Source organism: Girardinichthys multiradiatus, chromosome 8 (assembly GCF_021462225.1).
Source record: "Girardinichthys multiradiatus isolate DD_20200921_A chromosome 8, DD_fGirMul_XY1, whole genome shotgun sequence".
NCBI lineage: Eukaryota > Metazoa > Chordata > Actinopteri > Cyprinodontiformes > Goodeidae > Girardinichthys > Girardinichthys multiradiatus.
Genome location: NC_061801.1, coordinates 27,754,818 through 27,780,944, shown reverse-complemented (window position 1 = coordinate 27,780,944; position 26,127 = coordinate 27,754,818). Strand labels below are relative to the sequence as shown.

The 26,127-nt window shown below is 39.0% G+C and overlaps 1 protein-coding gene across 2 annotated transcripts; it reads right to left on the bottom strand.

The window, feature by feature from the left end:
* Positions 1–372: 372 nt before the first annotated feature.
* Positions 373–23,547, bottom strand: slc27a4 (solute carrier family 27 member 4). 2 transcript variants are annotated; one of them, XM_047372900.1, is made up of 15 exons: positions 23,155–23,547; positions 21,389–21,485; positions 18,679–18,840; positions 16,121–16,331; positions 14,998–15,181; positions 13,711–13,869; positions 10,639–10,708; positions 10,362–10,453; positions 9,709–9,818; positions 9,332–9,541; positions 8,005–8,131; positions 7,658–7,795; positions 7,406–7,570; positions 6,211–6,357; positions 373–4,618 (listed from the first exon to the last, which is right to left on the bottom strand). In XM_047372900.1, the coding sequence occupies exons 2-15, from the start codon at positions 21,457–21,459 to the stop codon at positions 4,461–4,463; spliced, it is 2,004 nt and encodes a 667-aa protein (XP_047228856.1). In that variant the 5' UTR covers positions 21,460–21,485; positions 23,155–23,547; the 3' UTR covers positions 373–4,460. The 2 variants fall into 2 exon arrangements, with proteins under 2 accessions (XP_047228856.1, XP_047228857.1); XM_047372901.1 differs by lacking the exon at positions 21,389–21,485 and having other exon boundaries at positions 23,155–23,545.
* Between the last annotated feature and the right edge of the window lie 2,580 nt (positions 23,548–26,127).

The following is a 26,127-nucleotide window of genomic DNA, read 5'->3' as shown; positions in this document are numbered from 1 at the left end:
GGTAAATAATTATCCAAAATAAAATATATATAAATTTCAAACAGAACAATTGGATGCAAACGTTGGTTTTTTGGAGCCATCCTGGGTGGATGTTTGACCGCTCTTCTTGGCAGAATTGGTTGAGTTTCTTTAAATTGGTTGATTGCCTGGCAGAAATATTCTATCTTCATTTTGAAACGGAGTTTATCAAGTTAACCAGCCCCACTGGATGATGCTGTCACCACCAGGCTTGACCATTGGTGCAGGGTGACAGTAGACTGGACAGCATGTAATTTAAATTAGGCAGTTCAATTAAAACGTTTGCACTAATAACGTTTTAAATGCTGGACAGAAACATCTCAGAATAGAATAAAGCACAAGGAGAACCACAGCCAAACTGAACAATGTAAAGAGTTTTATTAATAATCATTCTTCCATTTGCAGCACAGCATCATTCTCCCTTTCCTTAAATACGGAGTGTGCACAGCTAGCCTTGCATGGGCAGGAGGTCATCTCTGTGTGTATGTGTGTGTTACACACCTCACAGATCTCTTCAACACACTGCAACAGTTGAAACCTGCTGCCCACACCATAAGGGATGACAAAAAATTGTGCAAAAAGCAGGATGAGACATACAGGACACAGATGCATCATAAAAACATGTTCCCTTAGCAAGATTTATTTAAATTGATCAGATTATATGAGAAAACGATTTACTCTGAGCTTTTCTAACAATTATTTTTCACTTTTACTTTTTTTGTTTTAACTGACTGAAATTCTTATTTAGAACCAGAATTTATTAGCTTTATTCACCAAGTTTGTACACAGAAACAAGGGAAAAACCCGAACTGTAAAGTTTATCTTGTAAGATTTATTTTCATCAATTAAATGCACATTGGTTATAGTGTCAAGAAATCTCTAATAATTCCTATCATTATTTTTCAAACATGGAGATGGCAAATCAAACAGGTTTGTGAGTAATTAGTTTTAGACCTTCCTTGTGCATCTCCGAGTTAAAATAAATTTTAAATAGGACATCCATCCAAACATGAACACCCTTTTATACCAAAAACACAAAGGTATTATTTTACAAAAAAACAAAAAGCAGTGGAAAACAAAATCAAAAAACAATCAACAGGTTCTCAAAACTGAAATAATTTAAGTTAATTTTAAAATACAGAAATGAAAACATCTTCTTCAGAGTGCTGATCTCTGAGGCTGTTTAATCACTCGCCATCTAGTGGTAGGAGTTTATAAATGCAACCCCCACCAATCAGAAGCATCATAACAGCCAAAGCTTAGATACAAAAATCTAACTTAACTTCACAACAACAAATCCGTAATTTGTTCATCTCCCCCCCACACATTCATAAGAACATTTTACACTCATCATTAAAGAATAAATACAGTAGAGAAAGAGACACAGAGGGCTGGAACAAAGTTGGGCCTCCTGTGCGGCTCTGTTGGACTTTACCCCCTCAAAAAAACAGGAAACAATGGGTGAAAAAAATGGCAGAAGACCACCTGTGTCAGTAAGTGCAATGTATGAACCAAGAAAACATGTTTCAGTGCATACAGCATCAGTCTACTGAAAACAATGATAATAGGCTGCCTTGCTTTCCGTTAAGGGACTGCAGGATGCAATGTATGTTCAAAGTTATAAAGCAATAGCAGACAATTCACATCAGCAAAAAAAATAAATAATAATGTATACATATATATATATATATAGAGAGAGAGAGAGAGAAAGAGATATATAGATACAGATATATATGTATATATATATATATGTATTTTTTTAAATGAGTTTACGTTTTTAGTTGAAGCTAAATGTTGCTAGAAATCATGAAGAGTCCAATCATATCCTGGACGGTTTTCAATCATCATCTAAAACAACATGCACGATGAACGGCATTCAACTGGACGAAACGGACAGAAAAGCAAGACGATGGAACACGCAAACAAAAATAAAGTTGAAGTTAAGGCTAAAATCTTAAAAGGAGTGTGTTTAGGAGATAAATTCTTCGTGCTTTTGGCAGGATGAAGACACCACCCACTTGGTTAATGCAGATCATTTTAAAAGACTAAAAGGTTAACAGCTGTAGCCAAGTTTCTATGGTGGACACCGCTGGTATTCAGAAATGAGATCAAAATAGACTGAAGCTGAAAGAAGGAAGACATGCTGAAACCTCAGATTAAAATGTGAGGATCAGGCCCAGTGGATCTGGGCACAGTGCTCTGCATGTGGTTGATGATGCTCATTCATTGCTGAAAGCAACTGTAAGCGATGGGCAGTAACCTTAACTAGAAAGAACATTTCCAGTGAGAAGTTTACATACACTCATTGCAGAATTAAATGCAATTAATTTATGACATCTAAATATTTATTTGCCCAGTTCTTTTTCGGTTATTTAGTTTAAAAAAAAAAAATTTGATTCTCCATTTTGAATTTATGATGGATTTTGTCTCCCAGACAACACCAGGTCAAAAATACACATATTTAAATATATGCGTGTATTCAGAAATCACATGCTTCTTGTCGCCATTAACAAGCTTCTGGCATGATTGTGGCTGGATATCTAACCACTTTTATCAGAAATGGAAGAGCCAGTTTAAATTGGTTGGTTTCCAGTGTCGGGACTCGAAGCCCTCCCAAAGTCCTGACCTCACCTCTATAGAAAATGTATTGACTAAGTTTAAAAGTCGGGTCCGCCCCAGGAAACCAAGTGATTTAAAGGAACTGTGGTTAAATATTCTGACATAATTATGCCAGAAGCTTGCTGATGGCTACACAAAGTGTGTGATTTAGCTACATGTAGCAAAAGGATATTTAACCAAATATTTAAAAGGGCACATATGTATTTATACGTTTATAGCTATATCCTTGATCCTGAGCTTATTAGAGCTAATCTAACATAAATTCAACATTTTACACACCCAATTCTTCTTTATTCAAGTTGTATGTTGGATAATAATTCCAATTTGGAAAAGAAAAGTGGTTTAAATAAATGTTTAAAAGCCCCAAATTATCAATACTGAACATAAGCAAATTTTGGACTTTTCTCTTCGACAGCAAATCTTCCCTGCACTGTTTTATATCTTTGGATCAATCAGCTCTCTTGAATCTGTGGTATAATCCCCCTCTTAGGTGCCCAATGAAGCCCTCATTCATCAGGTATTCCTCCTGTCTTCAGTCAGGTCCTTTTTCATATGCTTAAATGAACACATACACAAACACACGCACATCCCAAGATGAGGAAAGTCAACCTTTTCAGACAAAACCTGCACAATACGGCCACATAACCACAATAGTTCAGCAAGCAGAGCAGAAAAATACTTTATTTAGCCCAGGGTTGACTTTATCCTGTTGCATTACTTTGTGTTCCAGCAGCTGACATAAAATGCGATCAACAGTTTGTTTTGATGGTCTTCAGAAGCCAATGAAGGATGGATTTGGATGCACATACAGCAGAAAAAGGTCAAATACAAGCTTAATCCCCCCCCCCAAAATCTCACTATAACCTAAAATATGTAAACATCAACTTAAAATATTTGGTATGTTGCTGACATATTTGAATAAATAAATAAAATAAAAATTCTCATGGTTTGCAGCTGAATATTGTACTGCAGATGCTGGAGCGTTATTGAACATTAAAGCTGTAACCACTGGTCTAATTTAACACCTGTGTTCATTCCAGCTGCTCTTATATTGTTCCATTTTAATTGAAATGCCTGGATGCCTTGGAGAGCAAAAAGGTCAGAATGACTAATGTTTCAGATAATCTGAACCTCAGATGGAGAAAGTGATCAAAGTTTGTCACTTTCTGGCTTGTTGTGCAGGTTAAGTCAAAAGCAGATATGCCATCTTTCACAAAATCATCTCACTATAACACAACATGATAACAATAACTGAGAAAACGCAGGCGCACAAAGGTCCCTTCATTGTTCCACACACTTTATGTGCAGAACCAATTTTACAGTTCTTATCAGTATCCTATTAAATTTGTGTTGAAGCTGCATTTGCAAGATTTTGCATTCTGGATTCCAGGCAGCATGTATTCATTTTTTTTGGTGGGAAAACATGTTGGTAGGGGTGTTCAAGGACAGTGGTGCAATGAAAGAATGGTTCAAGTTCCAGAAAGAACCTGTTTTCTGTGGTTTGTGCCTCTCTTTTCGTCTGCTGAGGTAGCGAGGGGGGTTGCTGGGGAGATTTCAGCAGTGATGGATGGAGCAGAGCGTATCCTTCTGGGCGTGCTGTCCATATTGTCTCTTGTTTTTTAGAACTTTAATAAAACAAAGTAGGTTTGGGAGTAAAATATGCATGTGTGTGCATTGGCCTTAGGAAGCATATGGCTCTTACATTAGCATCCATGTATATGTTCAGGTAACCTGGGCAGGCAATATCATCCTTTTTTTCTTTGTTACATGACATGTCTGCATGTCAGTGTGTGCACAAGTTGATGTAGTGGTCAGTCAGGCCGTCACAATTTGTGCTTCCCCGACACTATGGAGCGGTACAGCTGTTCATCCAGCTGCACATAGCGGCCTCTGCTGGAATCCAGGAAGAACAGTCTGTCTGATACAGCAGTGGGATTAAAACCATCCCGACGCAGCTCTGTCTTCTGGAATTTAAACGTTCCTGAAAAAGATGAAAAATAGGGGGGTTGTTCACATTATATATATATATATATTCTATTTTTTTTTGTCAGTCTCGGCTGTTTTTATTTTTATTTCTGTTCACATGGTTCCTACTTATTATTCATGTGCAAAGTCCAAACTAAAACTATCAGAATTCTGTGGATTTACAGCAGATATTTCTATCAATGTTTGGGTTGAAAAATAAAACCTGCGAAAGCCACAGAAAGGCAGCAATGAACCAAGGACGTTCAGAAGTAAGGACGCAAGGAAAGAGAGATGGCAGAAAACAAACAAAGGATGGAAGCGAAGAAAATAGGAACGAAATAATATAAGATAAAACAAAGGAGATAAGGCAGGATAGAAAGCAAAGACGGAAGAATAGAAGGTAGGAAAGGAAAAGAAAGGACAAAAGAAAAAATTAATGCAAGGAAGGGAAGAGGAATTAAAGAAAAAATCTATCAAAAAAGAAAGGAATAGAAATAAGAATTGAAGGAATGAAGGAATAGAAGTTATAAGGAACTAATTAAGAAAACAAGGATGGAAGGAAGGAAGGAAGGAAAGACTGAAGAAAGGATGGACAGAACCAAGTAATGGAAGAAAGAAAAGGACAGAAGGAAAGAACTTAATGGATACAGCATTTACACAGTGGAATAAAGTCTAGAAATACAAATAATTTTCAATACTCTTGTTTCTTGTTCCATACCTATAAAATACCTAAATAAAATTCCCTACAATTCCAGATATATTTACATGCTTTATTTGGAAACCTATGACAGAAATAAAAGAAATGCAGAAACAATGTGTTAAATACCTCAAAAATAGTTATTTTCAAACAGCAATAGAATAAAAAAGATCACATAGCTGTACTAAAAAAGAAAAACATTGCAGAAAGACTCCAAACATTTTGAGTTGCTCTGGTGGAAGTTGCAACATATTTATAGGCCTGTTTCTCCTTTTGACCAGTATTGCTGAATAAAGGAGAATGAATTATGCTGCAGAATGTAAACTGCTTGTGTCCAGTTCAGTTCCAGTAAAAAGCTTGATATACACTCACCATGGGCCAGAATGTCATTAAATTTGGGCTATTAAGGATTTATTTTAACTGTTCAAAATTGTACATACAGATGCAAACATGTATATAAACCCCTTAATCTTAAATTTGGTGAGGTGTTTCTTGGGGAGTTGTAGAGAAACCACAAACTTTTTTGAGCCTCAGCCATAATTCTGGGTGGAGTTTAGACCCCTCTTCTTAACAGAACTGGCAGAGATCCTTAAACTTGGTTGATTTACGGACATAGACTCGACTTTTAGCCATAGCTCACAACTTATCGACAGGTTTAAGGTCAAGCCATTAAGAAGCTTAATGTTAGTCTGTTTTACCAGTTCCAAACAGAGTTCTGATGCATCGGTCCAGCTGTGACCTATCGTATAGCATAATGAATCCAAACTTGTGCGTCTAATTCTTGTTATTAAAATCCAATCAAATAATTTGAGACCCAATTGTAATATGGCCTTGATGTCCATGAGTGCATGTGCACTTCTCACCTATACAGGACCAGCTGCCTTCAGAAAACAAAAAAGGCAAACAAATACCTGTCTTGCTGACTTCTGGAAGGAAGCGAAGAAACACAGGTCTGGCATACGGAGGAAGAACTTTCTCCATGTCCTTAAAAAATTTCTCCAGGTCAGTGGATTGGGATGGATCAGCAATGGCTGCCATTCCAGCCTTTCCCTCTGCTCCTGTGCACATAGAATCAGACATGCAACATGATTAGCTACTAGGGACCATAAAGATTTAGAGGCAATGCAGCAAGGCCAAGAGTTTGGTTCAGAATCCACCTCAAATTTTCAAATACCACCGTCTCTTTCATACCTTGCTGCAGGATTTTGTACATCCATCTCAACATTTTCTATACCCTCCTTGTCTATTCCAGGGCTGTAGGGGGGCTGGAGTCTATACTATCAATCTAATAAAATGATAGAGAAAAGAACTAACCATGCTCACACTCCCTCTTTAATTCAGCACAGTCAATACCCAAACTAAGCATATTCTCGATGTGAGGCAAAGAATAATAACTGAATAGTTTATTTGCCAATTTCCCCGTTTAACACTATTGATATATATTTGTGTGTCATATCTCTATATCCTCTGAAGGATAAAGTTCTCTAACAACAGCCACTAAAAAGTGGCATCTCTGATTTGTCTTTTGTGCCACTTGAGCCTAAATTACAGCTCAGATTTATAGGTGATGACATTTCTTAATGCAGCAATTTATTTCACGTCACAACAGATCAAGAGTGAGCCAAGAAACTGCAGCTATATTAACCACAGTATCTAACATCATGTGGTTTTTGTCAAACAGAAGCTCTTCAGTGTTCTAGTAATAGTAACCTGCAGAAGTATTTTAAACTTCTTGATCGTTTTTATATTTTGTCACATTATAACCACAAATTTCAGTGTTTTTTTTATTTTATTTTATGTGACAGTCTGTTTATTTCTCTCCTTCCATTTAACAATTATGTTGGCTAAACCCATACAATTCTAAATAAATGCACTGGAGTTTGTGGCACTGTGTGCTAATGTTATGAACAGGTGAGAGGAGTGACTTCATTCAACAAATAGAATGCTTCGATTTTATAAAATATGTTGTTTGCATGAATATATATTTTGACACAACTAACAGGTTTAGAGGTATGTTAGAATATTTTCTAGTGGCCTTACACAGTGTCAAGTGTTCCTTTAACAGAAAACATGCAGTATCAAAATAGATCTACTGAAGACTTTTACCTGGTATTTCTACTCCATAAACAACCACGTCTTTCATATCTAGCAGCCTGCTTAAGGTTCCTTCCACCTCGGTCGTTGAGACATTCTCTCCTTTCCACCGGAAAGTGTCTCCTGTTCGATCCTTGAAGTACATGTGGCCATACTTATCCATGATCAGCACGTCACCTGGTGAGAGGGTTTATTAAACGTTTATTCAAATAAGGTACATCAACCAACTTAGTACGGTCTTATGTGCTGGAGAAGGATTCTAACCAGAAAGATAGGCGCTGTCGCCCTTCTTAAAGACACTATCAGCAATCTTCTTGTTCGTTGCCGTTTGGTTGACGTAGCCATCAAACCTGCGAAGGGGGTCGTTCTGAATGATCTTGCCAACCAGTTGGCCAGGCTCGCCTTGAAATAGAGAAGGATCAGATTACTTCACATTTGCTGGGATTTTTGGTATTTGTTCATAATTTTAGGATTGTGCTACATTATAATTAAATTTACAAAGCATTGTTATTAGACCATATTTTCATTAATAACGTAATTTCCAGCATTCACTATTTGTATGTCAATATATAAACAGCTACATCAATGTCCAGAAATGCTTAAAAACACACCAGGTTTACAAGGAATGCAGACTCCATCAGGTCCTCTTATGAGCTCCATGGTCTCTTCATCAACCCTCACCAGTCTGATGGGATAGATGAAGGGCAGAATCTGGCTGTTAAAGCCACATGCGCCAACCTAGACAGCATACAGAAAGGGGTGTTGAAGGGATTAAAAACAACTTATATACAGCCAAAGTTGCAATTGTATAGAGAAATTAGAATTTTCAAAGTTACTATGTTAAACATGTCATGGCTGACACCAGAAGGCAGATTTAAGGCAATAAAAAAGGTCCATAGGCCTAAAGGCTGCAGTGGTGACAATTATGCGTTATAGACCATGAGAGTTTTCCCAATGTTTTGGGATGCACACAACTTCTAATGGATGTTAATAGTGGTTTCTTGTTTTAGTTGCAGTATATATGGGCCCTGGGTAAGGCATGCAGGAATGTGGTGACAGTAGTGGCAGTGTGTCTACTTCATGGGGCTAGTAGGCAGCTGTGCCCACTCTGAGAATCTAAGGCTTGCCAAACTCGCTCCGTGACAAGGATACAAACATGCCAACACGGTTATCAAGCAGATGCAATTAACAATCACCATGCAAATAAATATCACACCAATGCTCAGGCCTCTTGCAAATGGAAATCTATCTGTGCTGGGCACCCAGTTGTAGTAGGGCTGCCACCTTTGTAATAATGTGAAGACCACTAAATTGTGCACAAACCTAGCTGTTCTGCTTGCTGGGTGACCAAAGGACAATGGGAGGCTCCAGTTTAAATGCAAAAATGTACCCGTCAGGCTGTCAAAGTACCTGCCGCCGTATTTAGTTATGAGGAGGGAGGACAACCAGAAGTGACAAAAACAAAAACAGGGTTTATAGTATGATTTTATAGTCGCAGCATGGTTGATAGCAAACAACTTAGGGCTTTCAAACCATGGTGTGATTGGCTTTTCAAGTTCAATGAAAAACACACTTATGGCTGCTAAGCTCATGAAAATGCTGATAGGATGAGGTAAGTATTAGGAGTACAGCAGCATCACGATTGCCCTAAAAAGTAAAATGAGGTTTTCCAAATTTGCCGTGATCCAGCAACGTTCAAACAATTTTAGAGGCCTGTGACTGTGGGGTATTTATTCTGTAACCTGGTGTAAAGGTGGCCTAACGATGTTGTGTCTTCTTGAAGGAGTTTCCAATTACATAGTGACTACTTTACACATCAGTTTTTGGGTCTTAGTCCATTTTTCTTTCTCAGAACCTATTTCAGAGTCATTGTACTCTTGAGGTTATTTCCATATAGTTAAACTACTCTCACTGCTTCTTTGCCGGCTGTGTTCCCACCTTGTTTCCAAAGTTGCCCAAGCTGCAGTTGCACTCGGTGGCTCCGTAAAACTCTGCAATCTGCGGGATATTGAAGCGCTTCATGAATTCCTCCCATATGGACTGACGCAGGCCGTTGCCCAGCGCCATGCGCACCCGATGCTGACGCTCAGTGTCGCGAACTGGCTGGTTCAGTAGATATCGGCAGATCTCTCCAATGTACTGCACAATCTAGATGTTGAATATGAATATGAGAAATGTTTACAATGATAAAAAAAAATATCCTAATACCTTTACTGGGGTGTTGACAAAAAGCTGTTCAAATATTTTTAGGGATATTTTAAAGAAACATCACAAAGCAACTCATGGTAGGAAGTTGGAATATAAGTTAGGCTTACAGTGCAGTTGTATTTGACACAGTCATCCCAGAAACGCGATGCAGAGAACTTCTTTCTGATGACAACAGTCATTCCATGTATTAGGCACTGTCCCACTCCCACAATGTTTCCTGAGTTTGAAGAATATGAAGGATAACAGTGTCCGTCTTGACATGGTTATATTAAAAATGGCAAACCTGAAGTGGTAGATCCAGTCTAAATAAACATTAAAATGTCACATGGTAGCATTAAGAACATTTTCAAATCTTATTTATTTGAGTTTAATCTGATTCTGTTTGAAACAGAAATTGTGGTGCAATCAGCATGATGCCAAGGCCCTTCAGAGGAAGTGATGTTGGTGGGTAAAACTAATTTGGCTTTGTTTGTACAAGGACTCAAACCCACATGGATGTGACATTTCTACAACTGTAACCCAACCCAAAGCCAGTGACTACAGCTCTCCCTCAGTTTGATTTGCATATGAGAATAAGTGAATATATACTTGTAAGAACCTTCCTCCCATTAGCTTTGATGTGAGACACTGGCTCAACATAATTGATTTGTTTTTCCTGTTTAAATCTGTTTTGTACAGTAGGACATTGAGCCAAAGAGGAAGAACAAAACTTTAACCTGCTCATGCATAGATAAACCTGAGTCTAATAAAGCAAACATACCTGCAGAGTGATACAGCGGGAGACAGTCATACATGACATCGTCTGATGTCATCCTAAAGCCATAATATACCAAAGCTGCCATGCGGTAGTATCTGAAAACCAGGATGGAGTTAAGAAACAAGACAAAGAAAACACTCGAATCAGTCAAATCAAAAGCAGCAAGCTTTACTTTATCTCCTTCTGGGCTTGGATTATTTGAACTACACACAATATGGCTCTAAAAAGAACAGCTACAGTTTCTGCATGTCCCTTTGTTGACCAAACGCCTGCTTCCTACCTGCTGTGCACAACAATCGCAGCTTTAGGCATCCCTGTGGTTCCTGATGTGTAGATATAAAACAGGCGATCTAAAACAGAGAGAAAAGAAAAAGTAGATAAAATATCATCTTAATATTGTGAAAATGTGATAGATATCTTTAGGAAGTTTTTCTATGCTAAATTGTAACTTCTGAATATCTATATATGCATGGTGTTCCACCTTGACGTTGAAGCTTTTTTAAAAGACTTGGTCACTTCATGACAAGTCCTCTTGATCAAAGCACAGATGGAACTGAGCAGTGTATAGTAGAATCACTGCTATCTTCAAGATCTGATCTTCTTCTGACCAGAAATCTTGAACTCAGATGAATTAAAGAATTCGGAATAATTTCAGTCTTAATGGTCCACTCGCATTTATATTTTTTATCGATTTTACAGAAAGCGACTCCGAACAGCTACTAAAGTGAGGCACTGTGTTTTTTTTTTTTTTTTTTTAGAACTGAAACAGAGCCAGGGTGAAGGAATATTGTGGCTCTTTTTAGAATTATGATTATTGATTAATTCATCTTTATCAATAATTATAATTAAAAATCATAATTTGACAAAATTAATTTCTTAACCAAAATCCTCATTTATGAATCGAGACCAGAGATGTCTTCTGGTGTTGTAATTGTGGCTCAACGCCTTTGATAATTACAACCATTAAATACTCAGTAATAATTAATAACTATTACCAGAGATGTCACTGTTTAATCGACCGTTTCTGCCGAAATGTGTGGAACTTCAACCTTATCTTGACTGACGAATCACTCTTGCACAAAATAAACACAGAACACCTTCTGTTACCATTTATGTGAATATTTATTAAATCACAGCCCTGATACACTCGCTCTTCCGATTTAATAATCTTCATCTACTCAAACAAGCAAAGTTCTACACAAAAGGGGTAAAATATCTAACTCAACAAAATAAAGCAAAACAGCAGTGTGGGATCAAACCAGCAGTTATGGTAAAAATGATAATATGACAAAGGGATGTGGTGGTGAGTGGAGGGTGGGGCGCAGCTCCAACTACAACTCAGTTATACTCAGTCATAAAACCTCCCCCAACTCCTGAGCAGACAAAGAGTTATAAAACTTTTGGCAGCAAGCTAGCAAGTAGTAAGGTTGTGGACAAAGAAAATGGGAAATTTCACCATGAGGTTATTTTAACAGTCCAGTCTCGCAGCGCACCTGCGCTTGCTCTCAGGGGTTCAATAACCCCGCAAAACACACACAAAGCTGGGTAGCGTAGCAGCCTCCAGACATCAAACACGGCACATCAAAGTTTCAATAAAAAGGTTACATGCACATATCATTCAGGACACATTAGATTAAATAGCGAATCTCATCGCACTAAAACCTCCTGTACCCTGCCCAGACTTTCTAAGAAAGAAATAAAAAATAAAAGATGGGTGTTACTTGTTGTCGTCTTCCTTCTGAGCAGGGTTGAGAGAGAATGGGGTGGAAGTTGGAAGTTACTGTGCGTCCACAGTTAACTTCAGGAAAAGCGGTCAATCTTCGTCCTCTAGCCTCCTTGGCGAAAGGGAAAATATGATCTGACCGTCACAGTCGACTAGGACAAAACAAGGTGGCTCCTTGAAACTCCGTGGTTTTTTAGTTACGTGTTAAACTCACGTCTTCGATCGGCAAAGTGAAATTTCTGGCCTTCTTATTCCAGAAACCTTAGTAATGAATTCTTCGTTGGCCAACGGGAGAGAATAAATTAGATCCACTCGGGACTCTTCTCCAGGTGATGCTTCAGATGTTGGTAACCGTGTCACGGTCTCCAGCTGAAGGCAAATGGTCAAAATGGGCGCCTTCATATATAGCGTCCTGTGACGTCAGACTTGGGGCGCCCCGTCATATCAGTCGCAATGTCCGACGGGATCTGTAGGAACGGACTGTCCTGGATACAAAATGGCCGAAAACGCCAGGAGGCCTGGTGGCGTCCAGCAACGTGCAAATGGTCCAATATTCAGCAAACAAGTGGTCCAACACTGTTTGCATGTACAGGTACGGTGGAAAATATGCATCTTTTGCAGAATAATTTGGTATATAGAAATAATCTTTAGCATTTACTATTTAAAAAGGTAATGTTGCATACATAATGCTTTGCAGAGGTATTCATACTATATTCCTGGTATAATATTTTTACTTACTCATCGATAGTCATATAAGCCCACAATTTAACTTTTTGGCCTATGTGCAAAACACTTTGTGTACCACAAACACTGCATACCACCCTTATAGTGAAACATGGTGGTGGCAGCATCATGCTGTGGGGATGCTCTTTTTTTTATTTCTCCAAAAAAAAAAAAATTGTTAATGTGTATACTTTTCCTTCCACTTCAGAAACATGCACTATTTTGTGTGGCTCCATCACATAAACTCCCAATAAAATTCATTGTAGTTTGTGATAATGAAAAATGAAAGAAATGTAAAACGTACAGTTTAGCAGCATTTGTCGGTGTAGTAACCACACCCACTTTAAATTTCTGATCATAATATTTGCATTTGCATAATATATGTTGGATATAAAGAAAAAAAAGTTCTCTACAAAATACGAGTCAAAAAATAAGTAGCAAGAACTCTGTAACCAGGAGTGGAAGAAGAGAATTATGTAATTTTGTTTTTATAGTCCTGCGGGGGAGAAGATTTTTTTGGCATTAAAAACGCCCATCATTTGAAGTCTGTAAATACAACAACCAACTGTAAGTACTTTGATGCACTTTTAAGTTTATTAAATATCTACCCAGAGGTAGAGATGAGATTAGAGATGGGGCCACTATGTGAGCTGCATTTTGTGACATTTGTAGGTCCCACTCTGAACAGCCATATGTGGGCCAAATGGTTTGGGCTCCCACATCAGGCCCCACAAGTTCACATTTTGTTGGAATAAAGTCAACATTCAGTACCTCCAACTACTTGCAGTTTGCAGAAGGCAAGAACTCCACATAACATCGGAAAATTGAGTTTGTATTTACTTTCCTTCTCAGTTCTGACTTTGTGGTTAAAAACAGGTAATGTGTGACAGATGAAACTGCGTTCACCTGTGAAGCAACACTGTGGCCGTCGAGGCAGGCGAGACGAGGCGCTAGCCACCAGGGGCTCCAAGCACTCGGTTCCCTGCGGTACTCGTTTGGGGTCCCAGTCTCCAGAGCAAAACATCAGAACTGCCTTCCTCATTGAACTGTGGACCTCAGAGACCGCTGTTATAGGAAGAAAGAAAAACACTGAAGTATTCTGGAATAATTATCATAATTTAATCAATGATGCAGGGGGAAGACATCCAGTATGATGGTATAAATTAGGATAAAAAAATAAATCAGGTCAAAGAAGGTAAAAAAATAAACACAAAGCGACTCTCTCGACCCAACAAACTGAAGTGTTTTGAGGTAACAAAGAGAAAGTACAATGAGTCTGACACTGAAACATCTCAAATGTTTTTTCCTACAGTATTAACAGTGTCTAAATGAAGAAGATTTATGTCCTGCTTGCTCAGTGCTAATGCTGCAAACATGATGTTGGGCTGCACCATAAAAAGGCTGTGCTCCCAACTACTTAAAGGCATTAAGCACACTACAGGTTGAGGAACCAATACAGAGAGCTCCATCAATCTCTGAATTAAACAGTTACATCCTTCCTCGCTTTTATACATGTTGAAATCAATTTTGCTTTTTTCAGATGGGCCATGGATCCAAGAGGGGGAGCGTAAAATAGATCCCAAATGTATGTTAGACCGCATGTGCAGATGAAACACAAGGCAAGGTCAGTTTATTCATACACTGTTGCTTAGTAGAAATGATGAATGCATAATGAATGCAGCTTTAATTCCGCAAACATGATCCTTTCATAAATCATTAATCTCCCGAGTGACTCAGTTACGCTTTCTGCCGAGTGACTTTTAATTATTAGTTGTTTTAAAACTGGTGGAAACGGGTTCATAAAGTCATATTTAAATACATTATATGCTGCCGTGTTTTTTCACTAAAGCTGGGAATAATGTACAGATATTTTACTGATTTTGGGCAAAACTAAATGGTGCATTAAAAGAGACTGGAGAATATTCCCGACCTCTAATAAAAGCCTGTAAGAGTTGAACATTGCTCTACACATTCTGACAAAATTATCAGCTGCCGAATATTGGTGATAAAGACTGATACTGAGGAGACACCTACTCCAATATCCATTTATCTTTTATGACCTAAGATGCTTTCTTTGCACACTCGCCTCTCTCATTACAAAGAAAGCAGAACAGCATCCCTCACCATAAGTCAGGTCTGTACATATAAGAGGTTTAGGATGGTGATTGAACTTGAGCTCTTCCTTCATCTTACCATCAGAAAGCTCTGAACCAAACACCACAGCCTTGGCATTGGAGATGGTAACGCAGTGGACCAGAGCTTCTAGTCTCAAGTTAAAGTTGATGAGAGCCGCTTCGACTCCGATTTTAGCCATGCCCAACCAGAGCCCGACATACTGGGATCTGTTCTCCATGAAAAGGGCCACCACATCGCCTTCCTTAGAGTGGGAAAAAAACCAACAAAAAGGTGTTGTCAAACAACAGTATTTACACCACTTTGATTTTTTTCACATTTAGTCATCCACTAACTTCAATGCATTTTACTTGTATTTTATTTAATAGACAAACAAAGTATTGCATAATGGTACAGTAGAAGCAAATTATACAGGGTTTTCAATTTTGTAAAAATAAAAATGTGAAAAGTGCAGCCTGTCCTCGCTGAAGAAAAACGTCCCCACAGCATGATACTGCCACTACCGAATCAGAAACAAATCGCCTCCAGAAGTTACTTTATTAGTAAATAGAATCAATTTGTGTGTAATTTATTGTTAGTATAAGTTGGGGATGCACAACAATAGGTAAAAATCTAATTGTGATATAAATTGTGAATAACTACTATTGCCATCACAAATCTTTTCCATCTTCAATGATGACCCCAGCACTCTACTTGTTATTTTGAATCTAGGTTCTTAAGATCTATTCTAAGGTACGAGCATAAAAGGAAGAAAAACATCCATCCAACTGGGCAATTATGTTATTTGTAAATGCAGGACACCTACAATAAAATATTAGAGCCAACCAAATACATATTGCATCCATGAGATCCTTGCAATTGTGATATTGCACACATCAAAATCTTCACAGTCTCAGTTGAAGTCTTTAGAGGTCATCATAAAGAGCATTTAACACAGCAAAGAGGTCTTGGTAAAGTTCTGGAGAACCACAAGCCAAATAGGGGATACAGCCAACATTGCTCTGGCCACACTGTGTGTGCCAGAAGGCTAACACTACGCATTACTCTAAACGGATGTTAGCAGTATTCATGCTGTGGTGGTGCTGTACAGCAATTACCAGAATTAGATCCATTTTAAAAAATGAATCCTGGAAAAATTTGTTTCGCAGATTATTTCTGATGCAATAACGTCTTTCAAAGCTACCTTAAAACCACGATCCAGCAGCAAGTTGGCCACTCGGTTAGAGTATTCATCCAACTGTCGGAAAGTCCACCGCTCTCCGGTCCCCTCAAAGATGAGAGCAGTTTTGTCCCCATGGCGCTGCACAGTTTCCGCAAAGATCTTAGGAATAGTGTTCTTCTCTCTGACGTGGCGCTTGACATTTAGCTTCACGCGCAGTAACACATAGGCAGCACTGTAAGTAAAAAATACAATATACATCTTAGTGTTACAGTTTTAATAACAGATTTTTAAAACTACAACCATAAAAGTGTTTCTGCTGCAAGAAAATCCTTAAACCTTCACATGATATTTCACATGATACTATCTTTAAGAGATATCAACCTTTGCTTAATTTTATATGATTACTAAACAGGTAAAAAACAATATTTTTAACAACACAAAGGATGAACCTAAGGCATGTTTTGGGTTGTGGCTGGCAGTTTGATAAAGCATGTCACACTTGCAGTGGGAGAGAAAAAAAACATGCGTTTTGATTTCCACAAATATGCCTTTAAAGCTGTTGTTCAACTACAACTGGATCCATTATCGACATGTATGCAACTCATAAGAGTAGATGTAAGATATTGCAGTGAATAGACCCAAGGGGCAAAGTCTGAATAAATAGCAGTGCACCATACTTTGTATTTATTGCACAAAGGTACTAGCACAAGAGGTGCTTCAGAGAGGTGAATAATTACAGAAACATCATAAAAACCAACAGCCCAGGTAATTTCATGGCTGTACATAAGGGATTAGTTTCATGCTTATCTAGATAAATGCAGTTTACTATAGTTCAAACATCTCATTTGACTATTATATAGCTTTTGGGTTACTTTCTATCGCAACAGAATAAAACTAATAATAGTATTAAGCTGTTTCATGTACCCTTTCTAAGCCACTTTTCTACCATATAGCTTTTAGTATCGTGAAGTTTAGAAATAAAACATGAAACCACAAGATACATTTTTATTGTGCACTGTAGCAGACCACTGTTCGTCACAAGTGTACACGTGAACCAAATACCAATGCCCTGCCAAACTACTTCACATATCTCACCCTATGAGTCACAGTGGAAATTTTAGCCATATGAAAAGGTGAAATTTGTTGAATTCTTACCTTTGACTCAAGGGATAATGCCAGTAAAACTAACAAAGCTAACCAGCTGTATGAGAAGAGGTTATTATATGTATATGAAGAAGAGGAAATTTACCTCCAACTGACAACAATGTAGAGCCTTTGTTTTATACGTCATTAATAAGAAAAATTCACTGTTACTAGTTGGAACACTTTGATGTATTTCTTCTGAGGTCGTTAAAAGGACAAGTTTTTATTTTCAATTTCCTGTTTTACTAGTTTTGTGAAAGAGTAAAAAGGAAGTCAACCCAAACCTGTTAGCATTGCTACCTTTAACTGTAAATATTAGCTTACGCTTAACATATTAAAGCATCTCTTTCTAGCTACATTCTTGGCATTTTTTTTTTTTTTACAAACATACATCAAGCTATCTGCTTTGAAACTGCTTGCAAAGTGGCCAACCTGCAGGATTGCAAACCTTTTTTTAGGCTTACCGTTTACCAAGGAAATGGTGTTTACAACCCTTTACAAAAGCCTTTAAGTTCTGACTTTATTTAATAGACCAGAACAATGTTGTGTATAAATGTGATAACTGACATTGCACATAAACGCTACACACCACCCCTACTGTTTCAGCATCATGCTGTGGGGATGCCTTTTTTTAGCAGCTAAGAACAGCTAAATTCATCAGAGTTGATGCGAAGATGAATGTAGCTAAATACAGAGCAATGGTTTACGTCAAAGCTAATTCATGTGAGAGAATTGATCGCAAGATTTGAAATGTATTGTTGAAAAGCAGTTTCTATCCAATCTGATTGAACTTGAGCTATTTTGCAAAGATGAATGTACAAAACTTTCGGTCTCTAGATGTACAAACCCCGTAGAGACAAACAACCAATCACTTACAGGTGTAATTAAAGCAAAAGGTGCCTCTACAAAGTATTTACTTAGGAGAGTTGAGGTAAGTTTGAGGTTGTAAGGTGACAAAATGTAAAAAAATAAAAAATGAAGGGGTATAAATACTTTAGCAAGGTACTGTAAAAGAAGACATAATCAAAAAGACACTTTCCATATATGTCCTGACAGAGAGTAAGGAAATCAGAATTTTATGTAATTTAAATTATTAATGTGAACATTGCCCTTCTAAGAGGGAGATCATCCAAAAAAAAAAAAACATTTCTAACTTGTCTAACTTATATTTTTAATTAAAAGACAAGACATGAAACATTTACCATTAAATTTATGTTACTTTAAGTCAGAGCACCTTCCTCTGGTTTAACCTAACAAGCCCCAAATGTTCTATTTGATTTTAGCCTTTTCATCTTGTTTTAAAGCTGCAGTGAATGACTTATATATTCTCTGTACATGGGATAATTGGTAGCTGAAATTACAATTATTTGTTGTAAAATATTAAAAAGTGGTATAATTGCATATATTTTATATGTATACATATTTTTTATGCTTACTGTAGATCTCTGCCAATCGTTTTGGCAACAATATCCAGAAAGCTCCATCCTCCACTTCCAAGATAGAAGATCAAGATGGCTGGAAGAACCTGGTACCATGGTAGGCCCACCAGCAGCTTTAACACAAACAACAGCACTGTGCAACATGCCAGACGCATCATCCTAGGAATAAACACACACACAAACTGCAAATCAGAATCTTTTCAGGCAGGGCATTACACCACTTACACAAATGCTGCTTATAGATTATGTACACAGGAAGGGTTTCTTGAGTTTGCACTGCCATAGTGCCAAAGAATGTTATCTACAGTGATTCTATTTACACATTCTGTGCCAAGTTTGAACAACTAACTTTGGCCTTGTGTACATTGCGATACAAAAGTTTTACCTCTTAAACTTTTTGGCATTTTCTCACAAACTTCAGTATATATTTTATGTGATAGACCAACACAGAGTAGCACATAATAGTTAAGTAGAAGGAAAATAATACATGACTTTCAGACATTTTCCACAAAATACAAAACATTTATTTGCATTCTAGAACCATACGTTTAGAACCACCTTTCGGGTATGTTTCTAACAGCTTTGCACAGCTTAATTCAGTCAGATTGGATACAGTGTGTCTGTGGGCATCAATTTCCAAGTATTGCCACAGATTCTCTATTGGATTTTAGGTCTAGGCTTTGACTGGGCCATTCTACACATGAATATGCTTTGATCTAAACCATTCAATTGCATCTCTGGCTGAATGTTTGAGCTGTTATCCTGGTGAAAGGTGAGCCTCTATTTCAGTCTCAAGTCTTTTAAAGGTTTAACAGATTTTATTTTCAAAATTGCCCTTTATTCAGATCTTTCCACCTTCACACCAACTTTGACTAGCGTCACTGTTCTTGTTGAAGCAAAATGAGATTTTGATGCTGCCTCCACTATGTTTCATTCACCATGGGGGTTGGTGTATTCCAGGTGATGTGGACCATTAGTTTTTTGAGGCACAAACTTTTGCATCTACAGTGCCTTGCAAAAGTACTCGGCCCCCCTTGAACTTTTCAACCTCTTGCCACATTTCAGGCTTCAAACATAAAGATATAAAATTCTAATGTTTTGTGAAGAATCAACAAGTGGGACACAATCATGAAGTGGAATGAAATTTATTGGACGCATCAAACCTTTTTAACAAATAAAAAACTGAAAAGTGGGGCGTGCAATATTATTCGGTCCCCTTGCGTTAACACTTTGTAGCGCCACCCTTTGCTGCAATTACAGCTGCAAGTCGCTTGGGGTTTGTCTCTATCAGTTTTACACATCGAGAGACTGAGGTTTTTGCCCATTCTTCCTTGCAAAACAGCTTGAGCTCAGTGAAGTTGGATGGAGAGCGTTCATGAACAACAGTCTTCTGCTCTTACCACAGATTCTCAATTGGATTCAGGTCTGGACTTTGACTTGGCCATTACAACACCTGGATACGTTTATTTGTGAACCATTCCATTGTAGATTTGGCTTTATGTTTTGGATCAATGTCTTGTTGGAAGATAAATCTCCGTCCCAGTCTCAGGTCTCTTTCAGACTCCAACAGGTTTTCCTCCAGAATGGTCCTGTATTTGGCCCCATCCATCTTCCCATCAATTTTGACCATCTTCCCTGTCCCTGCTGACGAAAAGCAGGCCCAAACCATGATGCTGCCACCTCGTTTGACAGTGGGGATGGTGTGTTCAGGGTGATGAGCTGTGTTGCTTTTACACCAAACATATCGTTTTGCATTGTGGCCAAACAGTTTGATTTTGGTTTCATCTGACCAGAGCACCTTCTTCCACATGTTTGGTGTGTCTCCCAGGTGGCTTGTGGCAAACTTTGAACGAGACTTTTTATGGATATCTTTGAGTAATGGCTTTCTTCTTGCTACTCTTCCATAAAGGCCAGATTTATGCAGTGTACGACTGATTGTTGTCCTATGGACAGACTCTCCCACCTCAGCTGTAGATCTCTGCAGTTCACCCAGAGTGATCATGGACCTCTTGGCTGCATCTCTGATCTGTCTTCTCTTTGTTCAAGATGAAAGTTTAGAGGGACGGCCGGGTCTTGGTAGATTTGCAGTGGTCTGATACTCCTTCCATTTCAATATGATTGCTTGCACAGTGCTCCTTGGGATGTTTAAAGCTTGGGAAATCTTTTTGTATCCAAATCCGGCTTTAAACTTCTCCACAACAGTATCTCAGACCTGCCTGGTGTGTTCCTTGGTCTTCATGATGCTCTGAACTTCTGGAGTGAGTTTGCTGCACTGAAAGCAAAGGGGCCGAATAATATTGCAGGCCCCACTTTTCAGTTTTTTATTTGTTAAAGTTTGACACATCCAATAAATTTCATTCCACTTCACGATTGTGTCCCACTTGTTGATTCTTCACAAAACATTAGAATTTTTTATCTTTATGTTTGAGCCGAGTACTTTCACAAGACACTTTAGGTGAAAAGGTTTAATTTTGGTCTCATCTGACCAGAAAACCTCTTTCCACATTTATTAGTCCCCCTCCTTGACTTTTCACAAACTACAAACAGAACGTTTTCCTTCAGCTTGCATCTTGTGATTCTTCCATAGGCCAGGTTCTTGAAATGCATGACTACTAGTTGTCCTGTCAAGGGATTCTCGAGCTGTGGATCTCTGAGCTCCTCTAGAGAAACCACAGGACTAGTTGCTGCTTTTCCCATTATTACTCACCTTGCCCGTCCTGTCTGTGTAGTTGGCCGACCATGTCTTGACAGGTTTGCAGTTGTGCTCTTCGTTTCCATTTTCAGATAATGGACTGAACAGTACTCTGCGAGATATTCAAAGCATGGGTTATTGTGTCATAACCTAACCCTGCCTTAAACCTCTTTAATACTTCATCCCTGACCTGACTAGTGCATTTCTTTGCCCTCATAAGGCTGCATGTTCACCAATGTTCCTTAAAAAAAAAAGAAACATCTGAGGGCTTCTGAGCCATATTGAAGATAAAACTCATAGATGAATTCTATTTACTAATTAGATGACTTTTGAATACAATTGGTTGCTCTAGGTTTCATTAAAGGGTATTACAGGAAAGGCGTGTAGATATTAATGCATGCTGCACTTTTCAGATTTTCAATTTTAAAAAAAGTTCTAACTTAAAAATGATGCACTACATGGAGTTGGTCTACCACATACATTTACAAAAACATTTGCTCTGTGTTTAGCTCCTTTCAACTTCCCATCAACTCTATTGTGCTGCCAACACCATGTTTCACAGTGGTTGATGGTGTGTTCACGACAGACACAGTATTTTGCATAATAATAAATTCTGGTTTTGTGTGACCAGAACATGTTCTTCCAAGTGCTTGCTGTCCCCCCCACCCCCACAAAGTTTGCGGTAAATAAATACATTGAATTTTTTTGTTTGCAATGTTACAAAATGTGAAATAATTCAACAGTATGAATACTTTTGTAAGACACTGTAACGAATGGTCAGTGAAAAGTTTGCCCATGTAAAATTATTTTTCAAAATGAATCAACTACTAAAAGTGTCACAGCCTCCTGGGAGGATCATTTACTTTCCCCTTGCAGCCAAGAAACCACAGAATTACCACACAAAGCATCTAAGGTGTTACTGATATTAGTGGCCAGTGCCACCTGCTAGCGAGGAAAACTGATCCCAAGCTTTAAATAATCAGAAGAATTTTATCAGTCTCATCGTTATCATCATAAAAACACGGCATATTTAATGACAGCCCGTTTTCTTGCCTCAAAGTTCTGACTGTATGTTTTATCCCTCTGCCTCCAACATGTGACTGCGATGGTGCCCTTTTCATGTCCGGCAAAAACTAAAAACCCAAACAAGCCTTCTGTCATACCCTAATTTTACATCGCTATGAATAACGGACATGATTTGACCACGGTTCAGTCACAAATGACAGAAAAGCAGCAGCGGCCACACGACGGACGTAGACAAAAGCTTCATCATACCCCGTTGCTGAACCCGGAAATTTAAAGGCGCGGAGCATCATATTGCGGTGTGAGCTCTGGTACAGAGAGGAAGGCTCAGCCCACGGCTGGTAACCTCTCTAACCATATGCGGCCTTCATTTGTGAGCCGGTGGTTTGTATTTATTGTTTTGTAACCCGATGCGGGTCATCATAGTGACAGGCTTTTCAACACAGGCAGGATGCGCTGCGTAGACTGTGCGCCTCGGCTTAAGGAAGCGGATGGACAGCACGGCAGCAGCTGCATCTTTCTTGATGAACAAGCATGCGGTCTCCATATGCATAATTTACCTTTTAAGGACCTAAAGTTGCCTTAAATTACAGATCTCTGTGAACCCCTTCATTCATATCTGTGTGTTAAGTGCCCATAATGTCGAGAAAGTGACTCTCTTAATTTATCCCAGGGAATAATAACCTGACCACAAATCCGCGTAGTTGGCGCACACCAAGACTCTAGTTGTGATAGAGGGATGAGGATATTTTGCATACCTTGCCCCCTTCTTTTCACTGCTACAGCACGTAGGTGGGCAGCAATCCGAACGTAAAACTCGATGTGGGAGATTCCACCTTGATCGGCTTACAGGCCAGCCTGGTCGCTCCCTCCGGCTAGATAGAAAAACGCACCCAGGCAGACGCTCGCACTGGGCTCTCCTGTCGTCAACCCCGCAACGACCTCCCGCTGCTGCTGCTGAGAAAATGCCCGAGCGATGCGCGTCGACTTTGACCCCGCGATCATCATCCGCCCAGGCCCACAATAATTGATATTATCCTTCGATCCATTGTAACCGGCGAGTTCACAGGCACTCGTAATTCAAATGACCTTATAATTTTCTAAGCTGAGCCCGCCCACAGCAGTCAGCGTCAAATCAGTGAATCAGGAATAAAGGCTGACGGACGGGGTGACCGGACCAATAGAGAGAGGAGGTATTTGTTACGTCTCGTCCGGGGGAGGTGGGGTCTGAAATGCGGCTCAGCTCTGCTGGTTGGCCCGGTAGGCTGTGGGTCCGCTCCTTTTTGGCTCGCCGTCGTGAGGGATGAGTTTATTACTGAAATTTGGCGGAAAACCAGATTTAGAAGGATTTGCCCCCCTGGGCAAGAAGCAGTTTTGGACCTACAGGACCTGGTTTTACACAGGCAAATTACAATGGATAAATACTTATGTTCACATCAATTTAAAGTTTTTTTTGGCCTTGTCCACATGGGAATAGATATGTTTTAAAATCCTAGTAGGCCTATTTGTCCTTCCTAAAAGGTTATTCATAAACACATTTTCTAAAAATTTCTTTATCCATACCAAAAAAACCTAACCCAATATGTTATAGTAATTATGCCATGCCTGTAAATGGTTCTGTAATGCAGTCACTTAACTTTTCTCTTCATAGATGATGTACTCTGTCATGTAATTTTGTCTTTAACCCCTTACTCTCTCCTGGAAGAAGCCTATCTGCACTGTACAGGTCCTTCTCAAAATATTAGCATATTGTGATAAAGTTCATTATTTTCCATAATGTCATGATGAAAATTTAACATTCATATATTTTAGATTCATTGCACACTAACTGAAATATTTCAGGTCTTTTATTGTCTTAATACGGATGATTTTGGCATACAGCTCATGAAAACCCAAAATTCCTATCTCACAAAATTAGCATATCATTAAAAGGGTCTCTAAACGAGCTATGAACCTAATCATCTGAATCAACGAGTTAACTCTAAACACCTGCAAAAGATTCCTGAGGCCTTTAAAACTCCCAGCCTGGTTCATCACTCAAAACCCCAATCATGGGTAAGACTGCCGACCTGACTGCTGTCCAGAAGGCCACTATTGACACCCTCAAGCAAGAGGGTAAGTCACAGAAAGAAATTTCTGAACGAATAGGCTGTTCCCAGAGTGCTGTATCAAGGCACCTCAGTGGGAAGTCTGTGGGAAGGAAAAAGTGTGGCAGAAAACGCTGCACAACGAGAAGAGGTGACCGGACCCTGAGGAAGATTGTGGAGAAGGGCCGATTCCAGACCTTGGGGGACCTGCGGAAGCAGTGGACTGAGTCTGGAGTAGAAACATCCAGAGCCACCGTGCACAGGCATGTGCAGGAAATGGGCTACAGGTGCCGCATTCCCCAGGTCAAGCCACTTTTGAACCAGAAACAGCGGCAGAAGCGCCTGACCTGGGCTACAGAGAAGCAGCACTGGACTGTTGCTCAGTGGTCCAAAGTACTTTTTTCGGATGAAAGCAAATTCTGCATGTCATTTGGAAATCAAAGTGCCAGAGTCTGGAGGAAGACTGGGGAGAAGGAAATGCCAAAATGCCAGAAGTCCAGTGTCAAGTACCCACAGTCAGTGATGGTCTGGGGTGCCGTGTCAGCTGCTGGTGTTGGTCCACTGTGTTTTATCAAGGGCAGGGTCAATGCAGCTAGCTATCAGGAGATTTTGGAGCACTTCATGCTTCCATCTGCTGAAAAGCTTTATGGAGATGAAGATTTCATTTTTCAGCACGACCTGGCACCTGCTCACAGTGCCAAAACCACTGGTAAATGGTTTACTGACCATGGTATCACTGTGCTCAATTGGCCTGCCAACTCTCCTGACCTGAACCTCATAGAGAATCTGTGGGATATTGTGAAGAGAACGTTGAGAGACTCAAGACCCAACACTCTGGATGAGCTAAAGGCCGCTATCGAAGCATCCTGGGCCTCCATAAGACCTCAGCAGTGCCACAGGCTGATTGCCTCCATGCCACGCCGCATTGAAGCAGTCATTTCTGCCAAAGGATTCCCGACCAAGTATTGAGTGCATAACTGTACATTATTATTTGAAGGTTGACGTTTTTTGTATTAAAAACCCTTTTCTTTTATTGGTCGGATGAAATATGCTAATTTTGTGAGACAGGAATTTTGGGTTTTCATGAGCTGTATGCCAAAATCATCCGTATTAAGACAATAAAAGACCTGAAATATTTCAGTTAGTGTGCAATGAATCTAAAATATATTAATATTAAATTTTCATCATGACATTATGGAAAATAATGAACTTTATCACAATATGCTAATATTTTGAGAAGGACCTGTATAATATAAAAAAGTACTATTGGAGCAGTGCCTGTGTTTTTTTGTGTGCATGCTCCATCCTCTCAAGCCCAAGTAAGTCACAGCAGACGCCCAGTCAAACTGGTACTTCTGGAGGTTTTTTTCCGTTAAAAGGGAGTTGTTCCTTTCCACTCTTGCCACGTGTGTTTCAAGAATGAGTAACAGCTGCAATGTTAATGACTTGATGCAGTTAAATGTCCACTGTCGCCACATGCAGTGATTTCTGTGGAGGAGGGGTTGCTGGAAAGTTGATGACTCGATGGAATCAACCATCAACTGAATAAGAACCTGGCTGTATAACTGGATTGATGAGATTATATACTTCTTTATAAATACTGAATCTTTTCTTCTTGTAAAATTAGATTGCATTTTTTGTAAA

Coding starts and splice junctions, on each gene's coding strand:
- slc27a4 (XM_047372900.1), bottom strand. CDS start 21,459: ATGGAAACGAAGAGCACAACTGCAAACCTGTCAAGACATGGTCGGCCA. Junction 15,182..16,120: donor TGCTGGATCGTGGTTTTAAG/GTAGCTTTGAAA, acceptor TCCCACTCTAAG/GAAGGCGATGTGGTGGCCCT. Junction 6,358..7,405: donor TTATGGAGTAGAAATACCAG/GTAAAAGTCTTC, acceptor CTATGTGCACAG/GAGCAGAGGGAAAGGCTGGA.